This window comes from Chelonia mydas, chromosome 5, assembly GCF_015237465.2.
Source record: "Chelonia mydas isolate rCheMyd1 chromosome 5, rCheMyd1.pri.v2, whole genome shotgun sequence".
Classification (NCBI taxonomy): domain Eukaryota; kingdom Metazoa; phylum Chordata; order Testudines; family Cheloniidae; genus Chelonia; species Chelonia mydas.
The window spans coordinates 73,969,119-73,984,233 of record NC_051245.2 but is presented as its reverse complement, the minus strand read 5'-3'; the positions used below and the strand labels follow the sequence as shown (position 1 = coordinate 73,984,233).

General features: G+C 42.2%; 1 protein-coding gene across 2 annotated transcripts in view; it reads right to left on the bottom strand.

Annotated features, from left to right (window-relative positions):
• The window catches only part of TNFAIP8 (TNF alpha induced protein 8), a 100,004-nt gene that overhangs the window by 25,331 nt on the left and 59,558 nt on the right, over nucleotides 1–15,115 (bottom strand). The window contains exon 1 of one of the 2 annotated variants that reach the window (XM_027832151.3): nucleotides 1,760–1,854. The exons of the other annotated variant lie outside the window; for it this stretch is intronic. Coding sequence (XP_027687952.1) covers nucleotides 1,760–1,790 — 31 coding nt within the window. The 5' untranslated portion in view covers nucleotides 1,791–1,854. Of the gene's footprint in view, nucleotides 1–1,759; nucleotides 1,855–15,115 lie in introns of those variants that run through there. 2 annotated transcript variants of the gene reach the window in all.

The window sequence follows — 15,115 nt, the reverse complement described above, 5'->3', positions numbered from 1 at the left end:
TGTCACTGCTTCTGTTTTCCATTGAACACTTATTCAGGTCAAAGCAAAACAAAATCCAGTGTCTTACCAATTAAAGCAACTGAAGTACTTTAAATCTCAAAGTAATCTCTTCTCGTCAGAAACCAACCCCTTACCTTGGCCACCATGAAGGCCTTAGCACCTCACATTATGTCCAGAGAAATTAAAACAATCTGTATAAAAACCAAAGTCATCTTCCCAGAGAACGTTAAGAATCTAAATCAGACGGATATAAGAACTTTGCTTTAAAAAAAAAGAATTTACTTTTGAAATAAAGTGCACTTTACAAAACTGTCTGACGTTTCCTGTGTGTAAACCAGAGAACGTTTCATGCCATGGCACGCATGCTACTTGCTCTCCTATTGTACAAATGGGGTGGAATGTGCACGTTGCCATAGAAATGTACATTCTCTCTTTTTTCACAACAGTTGCTACAGGAAAGTATTTCAATTCTACAATAATTTCTTGAATATTCTATTGGAAAAAAAAGTGTGTGCTTTTTAGTGTATTTGTTCATTTGGGGAGAAAGGCAGGGAGAGCGTATGGAATTTCTGAGTACTACAAGAACGTCAAAGATCATGCTTAGTCATTATATACATAGATTATGTTGTTGTCTGTATCATTAAATTTCATTCGATACAGTCCTATTTTTCTGAAGATCAGCTAACTATCCTTGTCTTTCACATCATGTACAAGATAAGTCTAGCTGTAGCTCACGAAAGCTCATGCTCAAATAAATTTGTTAGTCTCTAAGGTGCCACAAGTCCTCCTTTTCTTTTTTCTAGGCCTACAGTAATTTTAACACATTCAAGTGGTGGCGTGAGATAGAGAAAGGTGGGATGGGGAGGGAGAGCCTTCTGAAATATTCTGAAGAGCTTTCTGATTGTTTTGTTACCAAATGGGAAATACTTGGGTTTCCTTGTTGCTAACCTGATTTGTGAGAGTCATACTGTTTTGCTCTTTCAGTTTGGAGTCTCCACAGAGACTACTTATGAAGATCATGAAATCAAATTCTTTTCAGAGAAAGCCAGTTTTTTATCCCAGTCTCGACTTTTTCTCCCTTCTGTACAAATGCTCTTTTGTATACATACCGAGTTTCAGGAAATTACTCCCCCTCTCCACCATCCTCCTCCGCAACTTGCACAAAACAAACCCCCCTAAAAATCAACACTGGTGAATAATTGTGTTTTTGTTGAAATGTTTCCAGCTCTTCCACACGTTCATGCTACAAGGAGTAAATGAAACCCTTTGCTTTGGCAACGTTAGTTCCAGGTACACTCCTCTCAGTTTAAACACCCCCCCACCAAACTAGTATGCACTTATACTGAAAAGGAAGTCAGCAGCAACAGCAAGCTCATTCCCAAAATAATGATCTTTCACTTCTCCCCTACAGAGCTTCCTCTTTGATTACAAATATACAGCATTTCCAATTCCAAAAGCCTTTTACTATACATTGTTTCTTTCATTTACCAGTACTTTGTGTACTCTTAGGTCACCCTTGCACAAATAAGCAGACGTCTTTGGAATCAAGATTGCGGTTGTTTTGATTCTAGTAAAATCTAAAAAGAAGTCCTTAGATGATTCTGCCAAAGTATTTTCCCCCTCCCTTATGAATGGTTCAACGCTAAAATGAGCGAAACTCTTATTCATTTTCTGTTGTGGCTGCCAAAAGCAGCCCTGAAGAAGACCCTAACTGCACTATATTTTTAAATGAAGGCCTCTGAAAAAGTTAAAACCATACCTTCCTTGGATTCATCAGCTTCTGAGCTCATGGTGTCAGTGTAACTCACTGGAGGCCAGATTACAGCTGACGTGCTCTTTGAGAAGCAGCAAGTCAACTTCTCAAAAAAAGGGTGGGTGGGATTATGAGGGGAAAAAGTCTGTGAATTCAACAAATCAGCACTCAGCTATGTGCAAAGGATTCCGCCCCTTTCTAAACTGCACACAAGCAACTGTCTGGGAAGCAGCACCTTGCAGAAACTCATTTCCCAGCAGTTAGTTGCAGTTTATACATTTTACTCCATCCATCCATCCCCCCTTTACCCCCCATGTCTTTTAGTCTTCAGAAAGGGTGGAGTTTTACTTGTCACAGCACGCGGAATGTGTATGAGAGAGAGCAGAAGTGAGGCAAATATCATTAAGTCAAAAGCAGCACTGAGTGGTAACTTGAACATTTTATGACAGTGATTGACAAGCAGAAGGGGCCTCAGGCAACTTGCTACAAGCTCCAAATGAAACTATTTTTTTAAAACCTAAATTGCACTTTTCACCACTACATGTTACTTGGAATTAGTTCTAAGATATTTGAAATTGGACTGGTTAACACTGGAAGACAGTAAGATTTAAAGTACTTCAAGGAGGAAAAATGGCAGCTTTACTTGTTTGTTTAAACAAGTATCTTCATAACAGATTATTTTACTTTTTTCCCTCCTCCATGTTGAAAATGTGGTACTATAGAATAGATCCTCAAAGAAGCAATTCAGCTGAGATTTTTCGTGGGGGAGTTTGTTTCCTATTATTATTTCCATTTGTCTTTATACTACATGCGCCCATATACATCCACATATCATAACTTTTAAAGGCCTACTTCCAACATTTTCTGCAGCATAGCAATAGAATGTAATGTACATCTTTTCCAGTATCCCCAGACTGCTCATACACAGTAGATGTTGTGACCAGAGCATACAGAGTAGGTTCAAAAGCAATGAAGGTAATTAATGGGAGGACTCTATATTTATTGCTGACATAGACTACATTTAAACTTATCTCTGTGGAGCAAAGGAACATTTTTCTATTAGTTTCTTTGATATATAGGTTTAGTACAGTGCATAGGCTAAAGAACAATACCTAGTAGAAATGTTATGACCTAAGTATAAAAGCAGAGGCAACATCTCGAGCTCAGAATCCAGGTTTGCATTCCCAGCTCAGACAGACAACTTCTGGGTGAGCAGAATACCTCCCAGAGGTGTTGAGAGGCTTTACATACACATGTTAAGTGCTTTGGATAAAAGGTGCTATAAACAATAAGTGCTCAGGTCACTGAAGGCTGACTAAATAAAGTATCTTTCAAGCTGCAGTCAAGAAACCCCCAAGGCTGGAGACCCAAGTCACTGATTTGGTGGTCTCCATTTAAAAGTGTGCCTTCAGAACAAAAACATGGAGCACCATAAAATCTAATACTCCATGACATCCATTCAAACTTACGGGAACACATTCAGGAGAAAGGATGGTCTTATAGTTAATGAACTGGAACTTGAAATCTACCTTTAACTCCTGGCTGTGCCTCAGACTTTGTGTGACCAAATCACTTAATATCTCGGTGCCTCAGTTTCCCATCTAGAACATTTTCTGTCTGAACTATTTAGAATGTAAGATCTTCAGAGCAGAGCCTGTCTCTTACTACATGTTTGTACATTGACTAGCACAATGGGGCCTGTGTCTTCGCAGGGGCTTCTAAGTGTTACTGAAATATAATTATTTATCTGTAACAACCACCACTCCATAGTGGCCTCCGCTAGTGGGGCTCCTAAATCGCTCCCTAAGGAAACTAAGATACGTTCCATGGTCTTCACTGCTGGCACAGTTCAGCCGGGAAAAGGAGAAGTCTCACCAAATGATATCAGAGGCCATCCTAGAGAAAAAGCTACAGCACAGCACTGGCTGAAGAAGCCACATTTTCAAGTGAGAAGTTACTCTTTCTGCACTCCCCTGCTCCCTATGCACTAATCTGGAATGACTGGATAGCAATCAACAACCCACTAAAAAAATGCAGAGACTATAGAAGAGGCAGGAATTACTGAAGTGTTAGACAAGATCAATAGCCATAGCCCTTCGGGCCCTTTAACTAAAGGCAGAATTTCTAGGAGGATGAACATCCAGCCCATAATTTGAGATGGCATGCAAGGGCTTTCCATGAGTAAATTTACACAACAGAAGCCTACTAGTCCCCACTTCCCCACAGACCAGAGGAATAATTCTTGTTGATAAACTTTACAGAGTTGTAGAATTCTCTGAAGTTCTAAAATGCATAAGTCACTTCTCTAAAGTGGTTTTAGAGGCCTTCAGAACTATTCTAGGGCATTCAAGAAAAACAAAAAAATGACAAATTGTTAAAAATGCTGTCTCTGACTCAAACTGAACTTAAACAGCATCTCCTTCCTCAGGATATCTGCCTTCTGTGTTTACAGGGCCACAGTTGAGACTTGAGTAAGTGATAAAAGTTTTTCAACTTTTCACTTCTGTCCACCGTACAGACCCAAAACAGCATTAGGATCCTGAGCTAGATTCTTTTCTGACTTACGCATCATCTTGTGCAGAATAGTTAAACAGTAAATTCCAATGGCCGGGCCACCAATGTTTTCAAATTCTGCCCCCTCCCCGAATAACAGCTGTGCAAACCCAGTAAAGGAAATTCTTTACCTCTCAACTGCAATCCACATTGTGATATACCTGGACATGAAGCCTTCAGTGCTTAGGAAACTCCAACTAGCACAGAAAGCTGCAACACAGGCAACCACAAGCACATCAAACCTGCCCTCCACTCTCTCTGTAGGTTTCCCATAGAATTCTGAATCAAGTTCAAGGACTTGGTCCTCATCTTCAAGGTGCTTCATGGCCCCGGCTCAGGATATCTAAAAGACCACCTAAAGCTCTAGGATAAAGCCTATGATCAACAACTATGCTCCCCTGGCACAATGAAGCTCGACAAAGATAAAATTCACCTGTGCAGGACACAGAACCTTCTTGGGCCTGTCCAAGACTATGAAATGAACTCCAAGAACTGAGGACTGTCACACACCTCACCACCTTTGGCTCCAAGTGCAAGCTGCATTTCTTTGACCTGGCCTTCTCTAACAAGCACGTATATGTTAAAAAACCCTAAAACCTTACCAAGCCATGACACTCCAGTACACATGCTCCCCCCATTAGGAGAGGATGAGAGAAGAAACAACACATGACAGTTTTGCTTCATGCAGTACTAGAAGGCAGATATCTTTTATTGGACCAACGTCTGTTGGTGAAAGAGACAAGCTTTTGAGCTTACAGAGTTCTTCAGGAAATGTAAGGCACTACAGAGTGTGGTGTAAAGAACCTATATAGAACAGGAGAGGGCAATTTTCGGACAATGCAATTGCACAGATAAAACCAAGGCAACATTTGGCTTGCAGACAGTCACTGGTGATGATGTGAGAGTCAGAAAGAGTCCAGCTTGACTTTCAGATCCCAGGCTGAGGAAACAAGTCCGGTAGTTTTAAGTGCCAACTGAATAAGTCTGATATGGAATGATTAAGATTCAAAGTAACAGAACTACAAAACCATTTTTACAGGTGCTTTTCAGACTAAACTAAGTTACTGTGCAGCAAGCCAGGTGTGAATCTACAGTGCAACAGCTTGCTGCGCACTAACTTTCCACGTGGACACTGCTACTGTGCAGTGAAAGTCTCAGAATGTGGCTTGATGCACTACTACTTGAAAAGTTTAGTATGTCAAGCTGTACTTCAGGCCCTCCACTAGCTATACCAGTGTCCAAATGGCAAGTTATTGCATGGAAAGCTGGTGCACTATAGTTTCACATCCTTCCCTTGGGAAGAAAAAAAACCCACAATCTTTATAAAACAGATCATCTTGAAAGTCAGTGAGTAATTCTCTCAAATGCATGACTTCAAAAACCCTGTAATATCACCTTTAAAAAAGGCTACTGGACTGGTTTTCCTCTCAGGGGCAGGAGAGAATTCCCTTAGGAGACTTAGACCTAAACTATGTGGCATAACCCTTAGAATTATACAGCATTTAATAGACACTGATTACAGAATCACTCAATATGTTATGAAGCTGGAGGACAGATGGGGTGCAGAGTAGACAGTGGTCCTCTGTATAATACAGTGTTTCTCCATCGAGTAAAAACCTTCAATGGTTGATGATGGCCTAAAGGGACACATCTCACTCCACACCATTTCAAGAATGCTGGAAACAACAGCTGTTGGGACCCAAGAGTCCAAGTTTACCCAAGCTACGGATGAGGCATTCTTGGTGAAGGACACACAGCTGCAGAAATCTCTTCTGCAAAAAAATCAGGTTTCACTCACATTTTGCCTCTTAGAGCACAACTTAAGACTCCTCTGTTTACATAAGTATTTCCTCATTAGATACTCGTGTCTAACCCCATTCCCCCCATAAGCTCAAATGAATGGAAAAAAAAATCTACAGAATCAAGCCCACCAAGAGAAGAGCAGCGAATTCAGCCACTGTAGACTAGTCCTTTGTCAACTGTGCTGCTGCCTTCAGGGCCGAGTGTTTGTCTTACTGTGGCTGTCAACAGAAGACAAGACAAGAGCAATGCCTTCTATGATGAGATTACTGGTTCTGTGGATGAAGGGAAAGCAGTGGATGTATTGTTTCTTGACTTTAGCAAAGCTTTCGACACGGTCTCCCACAGTATTCTTGTCAGCAAGTTAAAGAAGTATGGGCTGGATGAATGCACTATAAGGTGGGTAGAAAGTTGGCTAGATTGTCGGGCTCAACGGGTAGTGATCAATGGCTCCATGTCTAGTTGGCAGCCGGTATCAAGTGGAGTGCCCCAAGGGTCGGTCCTGGGGCCGGTTTTGTTCAATATCTTCATAAATGATCTGGAGGCTGGTGTGGATTGCACTCTCAGCAAATTTGCGGATGATACTAAATTAGGAGGAGTGGTAGATACGGTGGCAGGTAGGGATAGGATACAGAGGGACCTAGACAAATTGGAGGATTGGGCCAAAAGAAATCTGATGAGGTTCAACAAGGATAAGTGCAGAGTTCTGCACTTAGGACGGAAGAATCCAATGCACCGCTACAGACTAGGGACCGAATGGCTAGGCAGCAGTTCTATGGAAAGGGACCTAGGGGTGACAGTGGACGAGAAGCTGGATATGAGTCAACAGTATGCCCTTGTTGCCAAGAAGGCCAGTGGCATTTTGGGATGTATAAGTAGGGGCATAGCCAGCAGATCAAGGGACGTGATCGTTCCCCTCTATTCGACATTGGTGAGGCCTCATCTGGAGTACTGTGTCCAGTTTTGGGCCCCACACTACAAGAAGGATGTGGAGAAATTGGAGAGAGTCCAGCGAAGGGCAACAAAAAATGATTAGGGGGTCTGGAACACATGACTTATGAGGAGAGGCTGAGGGAACTGGGATTGTTTAGTCTGAGAAGAGAAGAATGAGGGGGGGATTTGACAGCTGCTTTCAACTACCTGAGAGGTGGTTCCAAAGAGGATGGTTCTAGACTATTCTCAGTGGTAGAAGATGACAGGACAAGGAGTAATGGTCTCAAGTTGCAGTGGGGGAGGTTTAGGTTGGATATTAGGAAAAACTTTTTCACTAGGAGGGTGGTGAAACACTGGAATGCGTTACCTAGGGAGGTGGTAGAATCTCCTTCCTTAGAAGTTTTTACGGTCAGGCTTGACAAAGCTCTGGCTGGGATGATTTAATTGGGGATTGGTCCTGCTTTGAGCAGGGGGTTGGACTAGATGACCTCCTGAGGTCCCTTCCAAACCTGATATTCTATGATTCTATGATTCAATCCTTTTGATTGTAGGTTGTAGAAACATACTTACCTCTAAAAATGCTTATTTCCATCTGGACCTAGATTACAATGCTTACTCCCACAAGAGATAGTTCTGTGGTCAATCCTATTTACTTTCAAATCTAAATATAAAACTTATCTTTCTCTTTCTCTCTGTCTCTCACACTCACACCCACATCCCTGTTTCTCCTACACTAGTGGTTCCCAAACTTGTTCCGCCGCTTGTGCAGGGAAAGCCCCTGGCGGGCCGGGCTGTTTACCTGCCGCGTCCGCAGGTTCGGCCGATCGCGGCTCCCAGTGGCCACAGTTCACTGCTCCAGGCCAATGGGAGCTGCTGGAAGCAGCGGCCAGTATGTCCCTCAGCCTGCTCCGCTTCCAGAGGCTCCCATTGGCCTGGAGCAGCGAACCGCGGCCACTGGGAGCTGCGATCGGCCGAACCTGCGGACGCGGCAGGTAAACAAACCGGCCTGCCGGGGCTTTCCCTGCACAAGCGGCGGAACAAGTTTGGGAACCAATGTCCTACACAATGGGACGGAAGAAAGAGAGGTTGTATATTGATATTTCTATTTAAATACCTCAGACACTACCTTGATAAGAACCATATAAGTAACTAATCAGATAAGTTAACTCCATTTTTACATGTTACCAGTGAACAGCTCACCACCTGCTGAAATGGGCTCGTGCAGTTAATTGACTTGAACCAGAAAACTAAAGCCTCATATGAAAACATTATTTATATTTGTGAACAGCTACCATGTAAGAAACACCAGTGGCAGCAGATGTAGCTAGACGTACTTTTACTTCCCACTAACTGAAATCTTACCAAATCTCCATGAGCAAGGTAAGGTTTTTTTGATTTTTAAAATAAAACCTTAGTTAATATTTTCCACTTTGTTCGATGTAGGACACCAATTCTGCTGTTTCTCTCACCCACATGTCTTGCTTCATACACTCTCTCTATTATGCATGCACTTGTTTGCCCTAGATTTTCTATGACAGACCTCAGATTTCTCTCAGCTACCATACCTTACTCAAAGCAGCCAGCATGCATGTATGTTCCCAGATTATTACATTCAATTCTGGGCACCACATTTCCAGAAAGATTTTGATTAACTGGAAGCAGTTCAGGAAAGCAACAAATAGTTAGTAGGGGAATGGAGGAATTAACTTACAACAAAAGAGGTAAGGAAATAAACGTTGTTGCCTCCTTCCATGGGTGGCAGGTATCATAGGCTGGGGGAGGCTGTGCCTCCCCAAACAGCCAGGCATGGCCCTGCTCACCCTCCACCCCCAGATCCCCTCCTGCCAATTCCCCTGTTCCTGTGCCATGGCCCCAAGTAGGGCTGGGGCTGGTGACGTCCGCCCTCCCTCCCAGCACTCCAGGGCTGGGGGCACTAGCACTGGGGGCGCTCCAGGCTGTGGTGGGGGAACTCTGGCATGGGGGTGGAGGGAAGAGGTAAGGCAGAAGGGGCGGGGCTTGGGGCTAGCCTCCCCCAGTTGGGAATTCAAGCGCTGCCCATGCCCCCTTCTTTTGACTAGTGTCAACCCTCTGCTGAGTAGTTGCAAATATACAGGGCTTTGCAGGTCAGCTTCCCAGTGGAGGGGAAATCAGTGACAGAGTCTGGGTAATACTATAAGTATAACTTGCTTTATTTATACATATACCAATCCTGAAAGGAGATGGTCAAACAGCATACAGGCAATCCATTCTTTTCGGAATCACAGCTCAACACCAAGACTTAATTCCCAGAGAGCAATTCTGCCTCGAAAAGGGACTCTTATCAGACCCCAAGGAACAGAGCAAACTCTCCTGCCACTCTCAAAGCTCCTTCTATACTAAAACATTACAATCCAAAACTAACACTACAGCATGTATTCTGGAATGGTGGTCTAACCATGAAGGGGCATACAAATGCTGAGCATATCTGGCATGTAAGTACCTTGCAACCCGTTTACAACAATGCCATAGGAACGCCTGTTCTCACATTCTGCTGACATTGTAAATAAGAAGCGGGCAGCATTATCTCCCGTAAATGTAAACAAACTTGTTTGTCTTAGTGATTGTCTGAAGAAGAAGTAGGATTGAGTGGACTTCTAAGCTCTAAAGTCCTACATTGTTTTGTTTTTGAGTACAGTTATATAAAAAAGTAATAATTCTTCATTTGTAAATTGCACTTTCACAATAAAGAGATTGCACTACGATACTTGTATGAGGTGAACTGAAAAATACTATTTCCTTCATCTTTTTTGCAGCACAAATATTTGTAATAAAAATATAAAGTGAGCACTGTACCCTTTGAATTCTGTGTTGTAACTGAAATCAATATATTTGAAAATTTTAGAAAACATCCAAAAATATTTGAACAAACAGTATTTTGTTATCGTTTAACAGGGTGATTAAAACTGCGATTAATCATGATTTTTTAAATCTCGATTACTTTTTTTAAAATCATTTGACAGTCCTAGAAGCTATTTTAATTTTTCTTCCTAACCCCGGGGTAGAGGAACACAACATGTAATTATGTTACTGTACTTTTTTTTGTTGCAAAAGATGACTGCTGCTTTGTCCTACAGACATGAGTGCAATGAAAAAATACCAGCTTTTGTTCAGCCTTTAGGCAGTTTTGTGGTTTGGGTGTCATTTTTTTATGCTATCAAAGAGGAATTTTGACTAGTTGTGCAACTGTCTTAGAACGGTTTAAATGGGACTGCAACCAGAAAGCCTCTGGACACAGTAACCCATCTGCTCCTGCTACTGTCAAATTCTACCCTGATTTCCATTTGCTTTTATTATCTTCTAATGGAAAATTTATGTTTGAAAGTTTATCAAGATAATCCAGACCCTGCTCAGGTTTGCCTGTTGTCAGGAATATTAGTGTTTCCAGTGCAGACTATGACTAGAATCATCTTACCGGGAAAAAGATGATATTTTTATATAACATCAGTTTTTTACAGCACATTATCTATTAAGAACAACCTTGGAACAAATTGCAATCTGCACTATCAGTCTTAACAAACATAAACCAACCAACTGTTTTCAGCTGATCAAGGTTTGCTCGACAAACCGACTGTACCAGAACTTCAGCGGGGTTAAAGCAACACACCAAGACTGACAGATGCGTGAAAGACTACAGTCCTAGCCCCCCCGGTCTTCACTGCATGCTAACCTCAACGCTCAACCCTGTTTTCCCCCACGTAACATGGTATGTGCTTATATACTCACCACGTGGCACAGCAGGTGCTATATTCTGAGCTATAGGCCAGCTTGTGAGGTAGCTTCTGATGTGTGTTGCTACCACAAGGTTAATGCAGTGAAAATGTGCAGCCAAGGCCACCCATAATCCCATAACCCCACCGTGCACCCATTCCTATGTACTATCTTGTCATCTACCCCCTGGTTAGAAGTGGTCTCCCTTCATAGTCCTCTGCTCAGGACCCACAATCACACACTGTTTGGAATTTCTCTAAGCTTGCTCATCTCCTGTGTTTGAAACAACAATGGCCCTAAGATGCCTGTGTTTCAGACTGCAGCTATGTGGTCATATGAACGAACACCTGATAATTTAGGTGCAGCTTTGAGCCAAAATGAACAAAAACCCATGACTTCTGCAGTGCAAAGAAACACTCTGAATTGTACAAAGGCCAACCACAGTATTGAACGGACTCGACATCAATGCAAAATATAGTGTTTCAAGGTGAGCTACCAGAAAGTCAGGGATAAGAGTAAGAACTCCAGTGCTGCCCAAGAGTCAATTTTACCATGAACTGGTCTGCATCCTGAGGACTCACAAGAGCAAAGAGCCCCATTTCTGCATAGATTCATCCATGGAGTTGAGATGAGTGTAGGTTCAGAATTTGGATGTCTGCGAAGACAAGACCCACCCAGTGCCATGGACAGCCAGCAATAAGAGAGTAGGACCCACTGAATGGACAGAAGCTAGGAGAGGAGTACTTAATATCTCAGATCAATAAGATGATGGGGACATCTTTGTTATAATGAAGGATATTACAAAATAATGAGTGGGTTCTTAGTCTATTATTCTAGCTTTGGCTTCAGCTGAGGGTGCATGTAGGGCCATCAAGCTCATTTATCTCCCTGCCCCTGCATTCATCTTACAGCAGCTGAACGCGTAATGTTTGTTTTTTTAATAAAATGCAAAAGTATTTGTATAAAAGAGCTAAAGGGTTTGTGGCCATATCCCAGCCAAAATGTAAGTTGCCATTAAGCTATGTTTAAAGCCAATCACTACCATCCCAAACCAGCTGCACATTAAAATACCCTGCTACTTGGTGCAGAAACTGGTTTAATACTGATCTGATTTTGATCCGTTCCTAATGAGTAATAAAATATAATTTTTCATTTATTAGAAATGCCAGGTGGTCTCAAAGATTCCTTGGTAACGCAAACCTCTCTCTGTTGCCATTGTAATTTGCAATTCCTATCCAGGCACTTAGCTGCTATATCATAAGTCACAGAAAGATTTCCTTGGCGACTCAGCCTGGAATAATTTATTGGTCTTTCTTCCGTTCTGGTATCTGAAGCAGCACATCATCCTGTAAGGTGGCAGCAGCCTGAAAAGCGTGCAATATAGTCACCACAACTGCTATGTCTTCCAGTAAATGGCTCCAGACATCTCTCAATTCCCCTCAAAAAATGTTTTCGGTCATTGGAAAGTAAAATTAACTCACCATTTCTTCTCTTGCGATAGCTCCTTTAGAAAAGATCTGAGAGATGTTTGATGGCAGAATGAAAATACAAAGGAAATAGAATTCTTTTGAGATAAAAATTGTTACTTTTTACTTGCTGCTGCACAGACAGAACAGAATTGCATGAATTCAAGGGCACTCATCAACATTTAGTCCTTTGCCTGTCAGGAACAAGTGCAAAGGTCATAGACTTGTCAAGGAATGGCCTGGCAACTAGGAGACCTTTCAATGTCAGTAAAAGAATCCTGAATTTGAGGGCAATGTGACAGGAGCAGGGACGGCTTGATAAGAGAGATTCATAAGGAATGTTCCAGACTATCAGAAAAGCTGGATCTGGAGAAGAACATGCTGCAGAGTATCTGTGCCATGATTGTGAGATAAAGAAGTGAGACACGGAATTTCACAGGAACATGTTTCATAGACTGTTCAAGGCCATGCATCATGGGGGTGAAACCCCAGGAATCAGTAGCCCCATAGAGTCAAATCCACATTACTATTATCGAAATACACAGAACAATTCCTGGGAGAGCCAGTCAATTAAGCATGGACCACTATAGGATCAGCAGTAAAAGCTTCATTCTATACTTAATCCAGTGTGCCAGAAAGAGATGGATACACTAATGTTTTATATTGTTCATGTATTATGTGCATCTTATGCTTGCACATACTTTCAACAAGTTACAGCAGCTGATATGCTTACTCTTTTAGCGTCAATAAATTTCAATACAGTTGAATTAAAAGGAAATCTTTAATGCTTGCCTAAACTCTACATTTGAATACAAGGCAACAGCCTCAATGCACCATGCACAACGCTCCAAAAGTGCTATGCAATCCCATTAACACATAGTGTACTCGCTGTACAGCTCAAATACTCAAGTGCAAATGGCATCTCTTATTGCTTTGGCTGTAGCAGACCATGTAGCAGTAAGATTCATATGTTCGTCATCTGTAAGTACACACTGATTCAAAATTGTCAGCAACCCAGTCCAACCCAAAGTACTCTCCCTTAAGATAACAAATTGTGAAACATATAACATGGTTCAATCACATGTATGATATTAAAGACACTACAACCCATATGAGTTTGCAAGTAGAACCCCTCACCTTTATTAGGCCAAAGGGACATTCTATCACCATCCTGCAACTTGCTAGCATGTAGTAAAATTGCCTCTTATCCTGCTGATACACATCAATATAAGGTTTCATCAACCACATTAGCAGAGGGAACACTGGCTCTCCTAAAATCACAGCTGGTATGAACACTCCATTGATGATTGTATATTGCTGGGGGCAATGTACAAGCTTGCCCATGCTTAAAACAGGCCAGATTTATGGAATACCCTGGCGTCATGCACCTTTCCCGTTAATCTGATTTAGGTGTCAATAAATATGCCAAGGTGATCCACAAGGGCCTACATAACAATGGAGTAGTATCCTTTCCTGTTAATATATTTGCTTGCTGGTATAGGATGGGTATATGCATCCTTTCAATCACACCTGCACAGTTCAGGAAGCTCATTAATCAAAACTGCAATTCTGACAAGCCTCGGGGACAGCACAGCATTAATTGCCTTGCAAACCTCGATGACCAGTTTGCAAGCTATAGATTTTCCAACCTCAAGCTGACTGCCAACAAGTTTGTAGCAATCTGGGCTTGCCAGTTTCTACAGTGCAATCAGAACACGCTCATGGACTGTTATTGGATCTGTCATCTGGGTGCTCTGCCACTCAAGTACCTGGTCTAGATTCTCTCACAGCTCCATGAATGTGTCTTTCTTCAAGAGAAAGTTGGGGCCCACGCTGGTCCTCCTATGTTTGCAGAACAATATGGTCCTACCAGTGTGTGCCTGTGTTCCTGGGCCAGAAGCCGCACACTGTGTAAGGGACACGTGCCATTAAAAGCAGCCATCACTTGGTCCAAGCCTCTGTGTCTGCATGATCCTATTCAGATGCTGCTGTTGTACTACTCTTAACTGCAAGCAACTGCCACCACCTTTCTCTGACCCCAAAACTGCCTCTGAAACTCATGCCATCATCTCATAGCTGCAGCTTGTACGGAAGCATGAAAAAGAAACACTGCCTCTATAAAAGGCAATAGGCCTTGATCCTGGTAATTATGGAGAAAGAAGATCCATACTTTCAACATCTAAGAGCACACCACCACACAAGCTTGCTTACTGCCAGGAAATGAAATGGCTTGGAAACTGTGTATAAATAACTGTGTGTAAAAGCATGCGCCGTGGGGAGGGAAGCATTGTAGTCAAAGTTAACCGTGGGGACATACTGAAAACCAAAGCACGTTGCCTGCTACCTGCCTTCCTTTCAAGGATATGCACCAAGATCTGCAATGGCTATTGCCAGAGGTTAACAACAGTACTCCTCCAGTTACTGAAAATCCAATCTAAAGGGTTTGTTTTCCCCAGCTTTTTGTTCATTGTTTCCTTGTGCTCTCCAATCTATTGTGTTAGATTGTAAGCACTTTGGAGCTGGGACCAGGCTTTTGTCCTGTGTACACCTACCACAATGGAGTACTGGTCCATGATTGGAGCTTCTAGGTGCTACAGCAATACAAATACTAAACAGAACTCATACACTGATTGCAAAGTTTTTATTCTGACTAGGAGAGACCATTATGTGAAGAATTAGGGAGCAATGAACCAGACAGCAAGAACAACTCAACTGAACACGAGAGCCTCAACAGATAAATACCGACAAACACTGATACAGAGTACTCTAGACTTTAGTTATTTTAAACTATTTTTCTCTGACAAGTGGGATCGACATGTTCAGCTAACAAAGACATATAATCAGTTGGGCATTCCCGGAGGTG